The sequence below is a fragment of the Parus major genome, chromosome 1 (genome assembly GCF_001522545.3).
Source record: "Parus major isolate Abel chromosome 1, Parus_major1.1, whole genome shotgun sequence".
Classification (NCBI taxonomy): domain Eukaryota; kingdom Metazoa; phylum Chordata; class Aves; order Passeriformes; family Paridae; genus Parus; species Parus major.
In genome coordinates this window covers 113,963,006-113,976,001 of record NC_031768.1, presented here as the reverse complement: position 1 = coordinate 113,976,001, position 12,996 = coordinate 113,963,006, and the positions used below count along the sequence as shown (strand labels likewise).

Here is a 12,996-nt window from a genome sequence, read left to right as displayed (position 1 = left end):
CAGCCAGGCAGACTCAGCTGTATGCTGTCAGTCCCTGGGCACAGACCCCAAGTTTTTGGCCTATTTATGTGTGCACAGCATGGCAGGTGCTTCAGCACAAGTCACAACCTGCAGTAGGTCAAGTATCTTTCAAAATGTTTTCAAAAATATTTTCAAAATATTTTTTCAAAATCACTCTTTAATACACTTAAGTTTGTGGCTGTTGATGAGCTCGAATGGAAGAAACTGGACTGCTACCAAGAACATTAGCCCATTGTTTTATCTGTTCTGTTTTGGATGAAACAGTAATGATTTCATTCATGAGTAGATAGGAGGTTTTTCTCTCTCCAGTTCCCGAAGAACCAGCATCCACCCTCCACTCACAGGGACACCACTCACTAACAATAAGGTTTCCCTTTTCTTCTGCTCAGCTCAGGAGTCTCCTTTTCCCATTTTCACATTTTTGAGGACAAAAAAAATTGGAGGAGAGAATAAACTCTTCTCCCTGGCCTTACCTGCCATAAAAAGGTTTGGCACCACAACTCAACCTTCTTAAGGAAGACTTAAGAAGGTAATATGCCACGAACAGAGCGGCTGCTTATTCCAGGAAGAGCCTTGTTAGCCAGGTGGCACATTTAAAGGGATTCCCTAGGAGGGATAAGCCATGAAGATGAGCTCAGTGCCTTCCCCACCTCTGCTGAGGGTGCTGCCAGGGTTCCTTGTGCCAGCTGAGCAAGGGAGGGGGCAGATTTTTCTCAGGCTGCTAATTCACGTGGCTTTGCCAGCCAAAGTTTCAAATGAGCCTTTACTGGATAGTGCCATCCAGGGAAATCCACTGACCTTGGTGGAGCAGTGCAAATACAGCTGAGAGCACTGTCTGGCTTGGGATGGGGACCCTGTCCTGGCCTCTTGTCCCTCCCATTATCCATGCCTCGCCCAGGTGTTGTCACTGAGAAGTGATTGATGAGTGTGCAGAGGCAGCTGAGGCACACATAGAATGCAACTGTGTCCTGAGGAGAGACAAAAGGGAAGGATGAAGCTTCTCTTGCTGAGAAGGAGTGGAAAGAAAGTCAGGAAAGCAGGGAAGCTGTTCCACTGGGAAAGAAGATTGGAAAAATTAGGATTTTCTATTCTGTTCAAAATGGAATCACTGGCTCCAGAAAGTCACTTGGGCACAATTCATTTGGAAGAAACACTCTGCTCTTGACTTTGTGTCTGTCTGTACAGATGCCATGTGTCACTTACAACAGCAGGAAAGCTGGTTTCTGTCCTGCTGCTATTTGCTATTAACAGTCCAGCTATTTAAATTGCCTCACTATCATATTGCTGTTTGCTTCTACTTTAGCTGAATACAAAACCAAATCAGCATGTGAAAACCAGGAACTGAAGCTCCACTGTCAGGAATCCAAGTTCCTTATCATCTACTCAGCCACCTACGGCAGATGGGCACACGAAGAGAGCGTCTGCTCAACAAAGGCGGAGCACACCCCCCCCTTTGGTATGTTTGGGACCTTCTATAGGCAAGAGCACAGGGAAGAGCACAGGTTGGGAGAAACTTCAGGTGCAAGAGCAATGGTGTTTTGAAAGCATCACTGATGGAAATGTGAGAGCTTATTTCTGAAACTCAAACTGCCCAGTATGAGGGAGGAACATAGACATAAGAAATGCAGCAAAGTAATAAACTTGAATATAGTTCATTAGTTTTTAGTATGATTAGCATCAAAAACTAGTTCCCTTGCCTGTCTTGAGTTTAGGTGACATATACTAAATATCAGCTGTTTGCCTCTCTTCTTCCTCCAGCTTCTGACAATGACCAGATGACCTGAGTGTCATGATACTGTGTCTTACTGCTCCTTCTCTGATACCCATTTCTGCCAGATATTCCCTGCCTTAGCTGCAGACTGTACAGAGAGGAGGGTCAGCAGGGCCATTGTTTTAGATGTTGTTGTATAACCATACCCCAAGGCTGTGGTGGCACTCTAGAAAGTTAAATGTACCTGGACTTCTCTTTGGCACCAAGTCAGGAGTGTCCTACGTATGTAGTACTAAACTGAATGATATGTTCAGGGGTGACACCGAAGGCATGAAGGGAACTTTTCACGCCTCGAGAAGGCCAGCATGAGATAAGTGTGCTCTTCAAACCCCCTGGTACTACACAGGGAAGGGCTTGCATGACTGATGGCAGCCCTGTGCAAAAGCTTAACATTGCTCCTAAGAAACATGCTTTATGTGTCATCTATGAGAAACATCTCTGAACATCAAGAAGAGATCAATAATTAATCTTAAGAGTCTTTTGTCTGCAAGCCAATGTTTCTATTTAGTTACATAGATATTATTAAAAATTTATTGGTTGAAAATTGCGATCTGTTCTTAGACAAGAATCTCGTATTTCCAGGTCTGTGTTTTATACCAGCTCTCTTGGGCTGTCACAGAGGCTGTGCCTGTCTGTTCCACGGAGAAAACATTTTAGCAGGTCTCTGTCAGGCCCCCACACCCCTTATAACAGTGGCATAAGCAGGTGACACAAGGCAGGGAAAAGATGTCTCAGCTGATCAACTTACATCTTGCACTTCACTGACCTCTCAAATCACTCCCTCGCCTCTGTCAGCACTCAGAGTTCACACAGAATTCTGCAAACCATTCCTAATGGATAAAGTTTCCCAGGATAAAGAGAAAGAATTTACAACAGCAACAAGGTCTGCTGTGGCTCCTGTGTACAAGCACCCGTGCAGCAATGCCCTGGCTGGCACTGGTTTTGTGTTCTGCAGAGCAGCCCAAGGCACTAGTAACAGGAGAGAGCATAAAACCTGAGACAAACACAAAGTAGATCTACAGAAGGTAGATCCTTGTATAGATTTCCTACTACTTAATGGAAATGCTTGGCCTCTTCCTGTGTGGTACTAATGACTTTCTGCAGGTAGTGGAATTTCCAAAAGCCCCTGTGTGGCATGGGAGCTCACATTCAGTTATCACAAAAGACCTGCCACTTAGGAGTCAGATCCAATTGACTCCAGACCTATCTCTCTCAAGCCTGAATCTTATTTTTGTGGTTATTTAAGCACCTACAGATCTAAGTGGGTGCATGATTAGATTTCTGCAATGACTGCATACCTTTCTCTGAGGGAAAACAATGGTAATTTGAATGTAATGACTTGAGACAGCTCCTCCTTCCTGAATCAGACCCATGTACTTATTTATGTTTGCACCAAAAGCTGAATTGGCTCCAACATACATCCATTATTGTTTCTGCTGACATTGGTGCAACTCAGCCTATGGACAGTGCTCAAGCCTTTCCAGTTCTTTTACTGCATAACAGAGAAACTGTGATTTTTTTAGCACTGTGCAGAAGAGAAGTCACCCAAAGGTCCTAATGACAGGCCCAGAAAGTCTCTGGTGATCTCAAAAGCTTTGTATCTCTCCATACTTGACATGGTCCTGCCAGGTGTACTGGGTATTGAATTGGATACTCACCAAGATCTTGGCTACCTGATGATATGTGTTATAGCAGTGACAAACAGCAGCTTTGGGTTGGGACAGATGGGTTCTCAAAGCATCGCTTTTCTGTGAGCCAACTGTCAAATCAGCTGACAGATTTTGCTTTGCTTCAAAGGGAACCCAGGGAAACATAGCATTTCTTTGGCATAAAGGCTCTTCTCGATAGAGTAATAAATTATATCAATCCATCTCTGCTGTGGGAGATATCTGTGTGGCCTTGAGCACTTCTAGGATCCTGAGCATCACCTCCACATTTAGCATGAGTATCTACTCATGCAACTGGTTTTCTGAGACAGTTCAATGGTAAATGCCACCTTCTGCAGCTTTTGCATTGCAGTCCAAATGCCTGGCACTGTTAAGATTGTACAGAATTTCCAGCAAGCAACTTCCCTGTTTTACTAAGACTATCAAAGAAAGACTATCTGAGTGTCCTTCTGTAGCAGATGGTTCTGCCTAGAGGAATCCATTGTGCCCAGCACCAAAGCAGGAAACCATAGCAGTTTTGTTCCAGTGTGAATTACTGCCTTTTCTGACCCGTTATCTCTTTCATATTTGTACTAACATATGCATGAGGAAACAGAAAATTTATTGGTCAGAAGAAGTTAAAAGAATTGTGCCAGAACAGGTTACCATAAGGAGCAACAGGAAGATTCAGGTCAACAAACACCTCTCAAATAATAAATTACTCTTCTTAATACATGAAAATACTTGAAAGAAGGCTTGGTAGTCTCTTAGTAGGATCGCCTCTAGGTTAAATTTGCAAGCTTAGAACACCGAAATATCCTTCTCAAAAAATTCCTCTGGATGCACATTGGCTAGTCCCTCAAGCACCAGTGACCAGCAGAGCCCTGAATTACACCCCTGCCACGGCTCTCATTGCTGGAATGTGGGGTTCTTTCCAATACAGCCCTCTCTTTTACCTGGTCCCACTTTTGGAGTGTTAAGAGGGGAGGTGGAGAATTCACAAACATTCATCACATCTTTAACTATGCAATGACATACCCTGGGGTTGGACTTTGTCCTAGTCTCATCTTCACAGTGGAATTCAGATAAGAGGAAGGGATGAGAAAGTCAAGCAAGGGGGATTTTCAAAAACCTATAGGTTCTTTCCAGTCCACCTAGGGGTCACAGTTTTTTTAATGTAACAGGATTCTGTGATGCTGTGATTATTTTTGTTTGCTTGTTGGATATTGTAGCCAATTCAAAGGGTCTTATAGCTCCTATTCACTGACTGATTGAAAAGCTTTTAGTTTCTGCCTCTTACTAAAAGATGTACTCATTGCCTGGTGTAAGCCTGTCTCCTGGGAAGGTCTCCTGAGAGCAGAAGTAACAGCAGTGAAGGCACAAACAGCTTTAGGCAGCTCTGGAAATGTTTCCACACTGTCTTGGCACTTTGGGCGTGTGAGACAGGAGTCAAATGAATTTTGTGGATGCATAAGTAAGGATAAAATAGTTCAATTTTGCTTCCACCACAAAACCCCTTAAGTCAGCTCTCTATGTGCACACATCAGATATGAAAAGGTCCTTGCCTGTGTCAGCCTGACCAAACTGGGAAGCTTAATAGGTGCTTTGGGCCCCAAGAGGTACCAGTAGGAGCCATTGCACCCCATTGCCCCTTGAAGGCTGTCAAGACAAAACTCCCTTAAAAGAAGAGGTTTTCAGAGCAGTGGCAGGATGAGGAGTGATTGAAGGGAGGAAGAGACCAGCCACCATTTTTAGAGTCCAAATAACTTTCTTCTGAGATGAACAGGGAAGATCAGATTTGGCTGGTGGAAGTTGCTTGGAGAATATTAAAACAGACACCACTTCAACCGGTAATGTTTTCTTTACCAGCAGTTCAGGGCTTTATTGGATCTATTTTTTCATGGCTCACATTTGTGAAATGTTTGGAAAAGTACACTTGGCCCTGAAGTCTAAAAGGAGCCAAGGAACTCCTGCCTGTTCACATGCAGGAGCAGCGAGTCTGGTTCCTGCTCTCAGGAAATGGAGAGCCACACTTGTCTCTTGCCCCTGGTGTTTGGTGGGATGGATCCCCCTCTCTGCACATGTATGTGCAAGGAGGAGAGAGAGAGACCAAGTTTGGGGTTTTTTTGGTACAAAAGTGCTGCTGATCACATTGTGTGTTTCTGCTGGAATCAGCAATTCAAGTGGCCCTTTTCTGATGCATAGGCAGGACCCTGTGTGCCATGCTCCTGCATAAATTACCATATTATTTCAGCAACTTTCTTTAGAAGCCTGCAGCCTTAGGTTACTCCAAACTCCACAGTTTCCCCTTGTCAATTCTTGTCCCCACAGCTGAGATCTGGGCTCCACAAAGCACAAGCCATCCTGATTTGGAGGTGTGAAATCTTTGCTTTCAGTTGATTTTAATAGTGAGCTCCTTATTCTTCTGTGGGTGGGCACAGCCCAGAACACATAAAGCAGCACAAGGAACAGTTGGGGATGAAAGCAATTTGAAACATTTGGAGAGGGTGGGACAGGATGCTGTCACCGGAGCCTGGCACAAGATGCTCCATCACCTGCAGGTTTTGTGTGGAAGGGTGGAAAGAAAGGGAGGGAAAGCTCCTCCTGTCTGAATTGAGAGAAGCTTTAAAAAACAGAAGACAAATTACTTCTCATTAAAGCCTGCATGATTTATGGCATGTCATTTGCATGCCAAAACTTTCCCAAACAAAGCTAATTAGGGAGCTGAAAGAGCCTTTCCTCCAGAAACAAGGCTTTCTACTCCAACTATTAAATAGCTGCAGTCAGATTGGATAGTTTATTATTGCATTAAGAACCTCGTCTTGACACCCGTGTCCCCGTGCCATCCATAGCAGTGTCTCGTACAAAAGATCCACCGACAGTCTTGGTGTCTAACAAGCAACTTTGGGAGAAAAGCGTGGAGAATGGAGTGTTTTCCCAGCCATACATTGCTGCCTTGTCACCACCGCCAGATGCCACCAGCCTTTTAACACTCTGGGAATGTGCCTTTTCCAGAGGCAAGTTATTGAAAATGTATGGTACCAGTCTAACAAGCCCCAGAAATATCTGTGTAGATCAAACAGCACTTAGTCAGAAAGAAGCCACATTGTGTATTTAAGTTCATCTCCCAATTCATGGTTTCTTTGGGGCCATTCCATGGGATTCCTTTACTCAAAACACAGCACTGATCTCTCCTCATTCAATCACTGGAAAAAGGTGTTTGACCAGGAGGAGGGTAAGTTATTCAAGTTAATCCCATCATAGCTGCTGGGAGAACTAGTGGGAAGGTAGAAAGGCCACATGTCAACCAGACAGGATTTTTTATTGAATCACAAAACCACAAAATCTTTTCAGAATGCAGGAAGTCTTAAATAGGTTGTTTTCGTTTTTAAGACTTTCCAGGTAACATCTGTCCTGTCCTGCAGAAGAAACGGGCCACGGTTTGCATTTACTCACCTATGACACCAAGGCAAGCCTTGGGAGGTTTTCCAAAAACTAGCCTGCCAAGATCCTGCAGGCATATAACAACTGGCTCCTCAGGTAGAAGAGCCAAATCCAACATGGATAGAGATGATAAGAAGCTATTAAGTTCCACAGAAACATGAGCAAAGGCAAAATGAAACATACACTTGCTATATCACTGAATATGTAGAAAACCATCAGCACAGCATCCTCCTGGTTTCATAAGGTATCAAAAGTAGCTCCCAGGGCAGGAAATTCTATAGAAAACATAATTCAGTTTGCCAGTTTGCTGTTGTGCTCCCAATCCATTCATTTATCAATCACCCGACAATTCCTCCTGATATTCTCCAGCTGGTTTTGTACTTGCCAAAGTAAGCTACTGGCTGCCTAAAACATCCACCCAAATATATCCTTACTCATCTGAAATTGCCAGGGAGGGAAACTAAAACTGCTGAGTTACTTAATCAGAACTACCCAATGCTTTAGGTCAGCCCTTCCCTGCCTTCCCAGCAGTCTCTTGGGACACACAGGTATTGGGATTTAAGGTCTTTGAAAAGTCAAAGAGCTCTCTCCTAGGATCCATGTCCAAAGCAAGCCATGAACCCTTTGCCAGACAGATCAGCCCATTATCTCCTGATGGCTCTGCCCAGGTATACAACTTGTTTAGTACTGGTGTCAGGGAGTTAACTCTAAAAATTACAAATCTGCCCCATTTTCACATATTAAATGCCAAGAACTCAGTCTCAAACCTTCTTTTCAAATACATTTGGGGAACCTTTGGGGTGTCTTTGTAAATGGTGTTTGTCCTTCCTTTCAAGAGGCACAAATGAGGCTCAGCAGTTGGTAGGTGACTGGAGGTCGTCCTTTATTGTAGGAAGAGGGACTATTTTAACCCCCAGAAAATGATGTTTCAGACCTCTAGAGCACCCTTGCCTCAGAAGTCTGGAATGAGACATTTCTGTCATACACAGAAACCCGCAGTGTGTGGGGTGATGCAGAAAGGTTCAGAGAAGTATTACTTGCTCCAAACTTGTTCTTTCTGGATCCTTTTGGTTTAGAAACCAAAACTACGGGGTGTTTTTTGCTTTGTGGCTTGGAGTTTAGCACATGTGGATACAGAGAACTTAATCACATTTAGATATGTTCTTTTTTTTTTTTTTTTTTAAAGCAGAGGGTGACTCACACACTTTCCCACTCAAATAATTTCAGCTCCAGTGCAAAACCCATTTTTGGAAGCCACATGTTTCCCTGGTTAAATACTGAGCCCATTTTGACCTCTTCATAGTAAATGAAAAGCTACTTTTTAATACCCTGAACTTCCCTGTAGCCTGAGCTGTTGCAACACATAAAAATTGATCTCACCTGACTTGAACTGAACTTGGCTATCCAGTTGACTCATCTCAGTAACCCAGGGCTGAGAAACAGACTTGGAAACAGCATTTCGTCTCTCTTAATTTGGGATGGAATAGATGGAGAGCTATTTGGATGTGCTTATTTTTTCAAACACATCCTGAATGGAACATTGAGACCTTTTATTGGGCACCTGTTTGGAGCTTGATGAGACTCTTCCTGCACCCTTAGTATGCACCTGTAAGGCAACATGGGAGAGTTACCTCGCTGCAAGTTCACATTTATTGCAGCTGACTTCCTTGCATTGACAAATCTTAATATTTAACTCTGAAATCCTGCTAAGGCAAAGTTATACCTGAGATCAGGTGCAGATTTGTATCTCTAGTCATGCAGCCAGCAGTTCTCATTTCAGATAACACCAGGGTATTGTATATTTATTGCATGTATTTTTTCTTTCAGACTGTTTGTCTTACACAGCGCTGGAAGTGTTATCCAAAAGGTGTTATGGGAAACAGAGATGCAAAATTATTGTCACTAGCCAGGATTTTGGAAGTCCATGCCTACCTGGAGTGACAAAATACCTAAATGTCAGCTATGCATGTGGTAAGAGCAAATGCACAATCATTTTCATGTCCTCATTTCTGCTTGCAAAGACACACACATGTCCACATATGGGCACTAAGCCTTCCTAAATATCCACTTCCCTTTTACACAGGAAGTTTGTGACAGCCATACAAAAACCAACCCCCTAGGCACAGCAGCACCTAACAAATACTCTGGCATTGAGTCTTTTTGCTATAAAAAATGCAACCAACAATAAAATATCAACTATATAGTTCAATATTTTTGAGAAATACTATCAAGATAAGAGTTTGCTCCACAGAGTTCACCTGCAACAGAGCTAGGAAAAATCAACACTGCCTGGCATCAGTGCATGTAAAACAGTCCAGCATAATTGAAGCACTGTGTACAAGCTCAGTCCTGTGATTCACGTGAGTACATCTACAGCTTCTCCCTCACAGAGGAGTTTCCTTTCTCATGGAAAGGGAAGTGAAGGTTTATGGAAAGTAAAAGCTTGAGGTTATAGATCCCTTGCAGGATTGAAATGTACTTCAGCTCATTCCTCAGACAAGAGGGACCGGTTTTCCATATTGCTTGCTATAGACATATAATTTCCTAAGAGGCGAGCTGAATTCCCTAAAATACTTCAAAAGGAGCAGCTCCATGGGTACATACTGCAGAGTCCTTTGGCTGCATCCCTAGTGAGTAGTGGTCAAAGGGCACAGGTTACCTGAGACATGCTTTTAAAAACAGCAGTGTAAGACTGATGGCCAGATCACCTCTACATGAAGATCAGAGGAAAATGAGCCCCGAGAGGTTTTCAGTCTCCCCAGGAACTGGTTGTCAGCTCTGAAAGGTGGTGCAATAATTCAGCTTCCTATTATTGGAGGTATCTGGGAATCTGCCATTGCACCAATACATTATATTATTGGGCAGTTGCCTTTATGAATGATTTAATGCAATTCTCTCTAATTAGCATGAGCATAATTACAAGTCGCTCAACTTTGCATGCCTGTGTACCAGAAAAGCAGAGTGAGTTTGCTGGCACTGGAGTTACACATTCTGTTATTTAGGGATGTGGTTTTGCAAAAACACACAGGTAACAAATAGTGTTCTTTTCTGTTACTGGCACATTTGGAAGTTTTTCTCCTGCCAAATCTTACTGGGCTGTGCAATCTGAAGCATTAGCCAATGATTTGCAGGTCTGATTATTTTACAGCTCATCTAATGAACATGGGAAGAATTTGGCATATTCCAGAATGATATTTCACATTCAGTCTCCTCACCAGAGGATGCCAGCTAATCTGATGCTTCCCAAAATAATGCAAATAGATCTCCCCCTGTAGTGACAGGAACTCAGTGGAGCACAGCACTTTGGTTCTCAGGGCTGTGCCACACTTCAAAGTATTTCTATCATGGTCAGGAATGTGAAAAAACCCCATACTCCCCACACAGTGGTCAGCAGCTGTTTAGGGGTAGTGAGTCTGGATGCATTTTTACATTTGCAGTTCATTCCTGACAGTAAAAACATGACAGGAGCTGGGAGGTGCTTGTTCCTTGAAGTCTCAGTGCCCCCAGTGATCTGCTCAGCATCATCTCCTGTCTGCACAAGGTGGGACCTCCTGGCTCTTGCTCCGTCTGCACTTCAGGATCACAGAATCCTCTCTCACGGCTCCTGCAGACCCGTGGTGTATCCACACTCCCTGGATGCCAGAGACCCTTTGTGGGCTTCCTTTGGCAGTCTGCAGGAGGCGACTGACTCCTGCTTGCCAAAGTAGTGCTGGCACAAGTTGTAATACAGATGTGATGGTCTTAATAAAAATTCCTATGCTGGTACCAGCTGTTCTGTTCAGCAGCCTGATGTAGCTTATAGCAGTTAAAGTCCTTGCATCTGAAAGGCACCAAGTTGAAAACAAGCAATGCAAGCAGCCAGAGGCTCTTTCTCTCCATGCCATTTTGACTTAAACATCCCCTACAATAAATATTTGGGGATATATAAAGAGAACAATAAAGGGGAAAAGAGCAAGTGAAGCACTGGGGAGCTTCCCCTGGGAGGGGAGCAGGAGGAACATCAGCACAGGAGCACAGGTGAAGGAGTCCCAGGCCATGTGACAGGAGCTTTGGGTCCTGTATGGGCGCTGGAGATGGCGCATCCTCCCAGGACGTTGTTCATAACACAGACATGTTGTTCAGAACAGCCAGGCCTGCAAATGCAGACTGCAAGCTGGAAACAATCCTGCTCTGTTTGTCTCACAACCAAGGAAAGTTTTCTGACACTAGAAAACAGCTACAAACTACCATAAGGTACAAGACAAAATAGAAATAAGCTTATTTACCCCTGTATCTGTTGGCCTTCCACTGCAAACAAGAGCCAAGGCTCCCAAAAGGATTCCTTTATCAGGAAAGGAAACAGCTCTGACTTTGAGCCCACACAGAAAGAAAAGTTCTGCTCAGAAAGAAGTGCTATTTTTAGTTGTTTTCCAAATGAAAACTATGCTAAGCTGCAAACCTCAGTCTCCTCTGTTCTATTTAACTCTCTCAACGCTATTTCTTGGCAAATGTTTATTGGACAATATAGGTGAGTGTCATACTTGAAATTTCTTCTTTTTTACCCCCCATCAGTCTGAAAATCAATCAATGTGCCTTCACATAGTATAGGAACAGGTGCTAAGATCTGGGCAGCTGAAGGGTCCATCCATCCATTACAGAATATGTGATCTCTCAATGTCTGTACAATGCACCTGCTTGTAGTTCTTTTAATTATTTGAAGAAGAGTGTGAACACATACTGAGGGAATAAATTAATGAAATTAGAAAGATGCAGCTCATTTATTCCCATCCTCCCCATCTCTTCCTTGGCAACCATCCATCTCAGAAGCTTCGCAAATGACATCACACAAGACTTTAACATTTATCTTAGAATTACCGTGAATCATCCTCATTCAAACCCAGTATATCTAGATGCGACTTAGCATCTGGCTGTAGCCCAGTTTATACTGAATTTAGAGGCCAATTTTGTCTCCATCCACTGGTTGGCACACTCTTGAGGGGTTGAAAACAAGGGGCAGGTTGCCAGGCTGTATGGAGATGCACCAATGCTCCTGGAGCAGGCTGGTGCATAGACCCAGCCACAGACCCAGAGCTGCCCTGACTTCGCAAGAACCACACAATCATTAAGGCTGGAAAAGACCTCCAAGATCAGTCCAACCTTCAATACCACTGTCAGAAACCCAGTTAATAAACCCAGGGTTAGCAGTGGGAATCGTAAATAACTGGGGAGAGTGTTCTTAAACCTAACAGAACATAATTTGTCTTTTGTCTTTGCAGTTCCTAAATTTATCCTCACGGCTGTCAACCCCCTGGTCCCTGATAACAAGTCTTCCGTCAAACAGAACAATGGTATGTAGCAGCACAGACACAGGGTTTGGGATGAAGTAGTGGAAACCCTGCTGAAAGAGCTGGTCTTTCTGTTGGAGAGCTGAGGACAGGCTGGGAGTGGGATGTGAGCACAGTCCTGCAGTCATAGCAACTCTGTTGGAAGAGTGATTTGCCCAGCCTGGCCAGAGCCAGCATGCTGGGAAGACTAAAAGTGAAACTGTAGTTGTTTCAGAGTGAAGAATCTTTTACAAGTTATGCTAACACCAGCTCTCCTCAAAGGCCACAAAGTTAAGGACGAGGCTGATGTGTGTCCCCAGTAACAAGAGTACATGGAATGGTTGGGCTGGGAAGGCCATTAGAGAAATGTGAAGCTTCATGAAGTAAAATTATTTCAGAAACCCCAATGGGATTAGGCACAAAGGGTTTCACTTGGCAATAGACTCTTTTAAGTTAATTTGCCATTTTCTACATGTTTGATATTTTTGATAATTTATTAATTATACTTTAACTTATCGAGCATTGTTTGCTCTAGTGTTCTGCAGCTCCTTCAGCACGGCATGGGCCTGCCTGTGTTTTGGGTGGACTTGTTAGCTGGAAAGTTACCGGGTGAATATCAATTTAGTTGCTTCACTGAATTTACTTTACCTCCTCGTGTCACAGGTGTCGACCTTGATCCAAGGGAATCGAGACTTCCAAAGAAAGATGGAACTATAGTTAGCTCTAACTACTTGGCTACATTTGCATACATTAAAGGTAGGGAAATGAGGCTGAGATTGTTTTGCTCACTAGATCGTGGCATTGTGGGAAA

At 43.6% G+C, this 12,996-nt stretch overlaps 1 protein-coding gene and 1 long non-coding RNA gene across 4 annotated transcripts in view; one reads left to right on the top strand and one right to left on the bottom strand.

Annotated features, from left to right (window-relative positions):
* EVA1C (eva-1 homolog C) overlaps positions 1–12,996 on the top strand; it is a 32,605-nt gene that overhangs the window by 18,293 nt on the left and 1,316 nt on the right. For both annotated transcript variants that reach the window (XM_015650051.3, XM_015650144.3), the window contains exons 4-7: positions 1,325–1,477; positions 8,710–8,853; positions 12,138–12,209; positions 12,849–12,941. In XM_015650051.3, coding sequence (XP_015505537.1) covers positions 1,325–1,477; positions 8,710–8,853; positions 12,138–12,209; positions 12,849–12,941 — 462 coding nt within the window. The remainder of the gene's footprint in view (positions 1–1,324; positions 1,478–8,709; positions 8,854–12,137; positions 12,210–12,848; positions 12,942–12,996) is intronic.
* LOC107215898 overlaps positions 1–12,996 on the bottom strand; it is a 29,233-nt gene that overhangs the window by 15,130 nt on the left and 1,107 nt on the right. For both annotated transcript variants that reach the window (XR_001525315.1, XR_004499957.1), the window contains exon 2: positions 820–989. This is a non-coding gene — a long non-coding RNA (uncharacterized LOC107215898). The remainder of the gene's footprint in view (positions 1–819; positions 990–12,996) is intronic.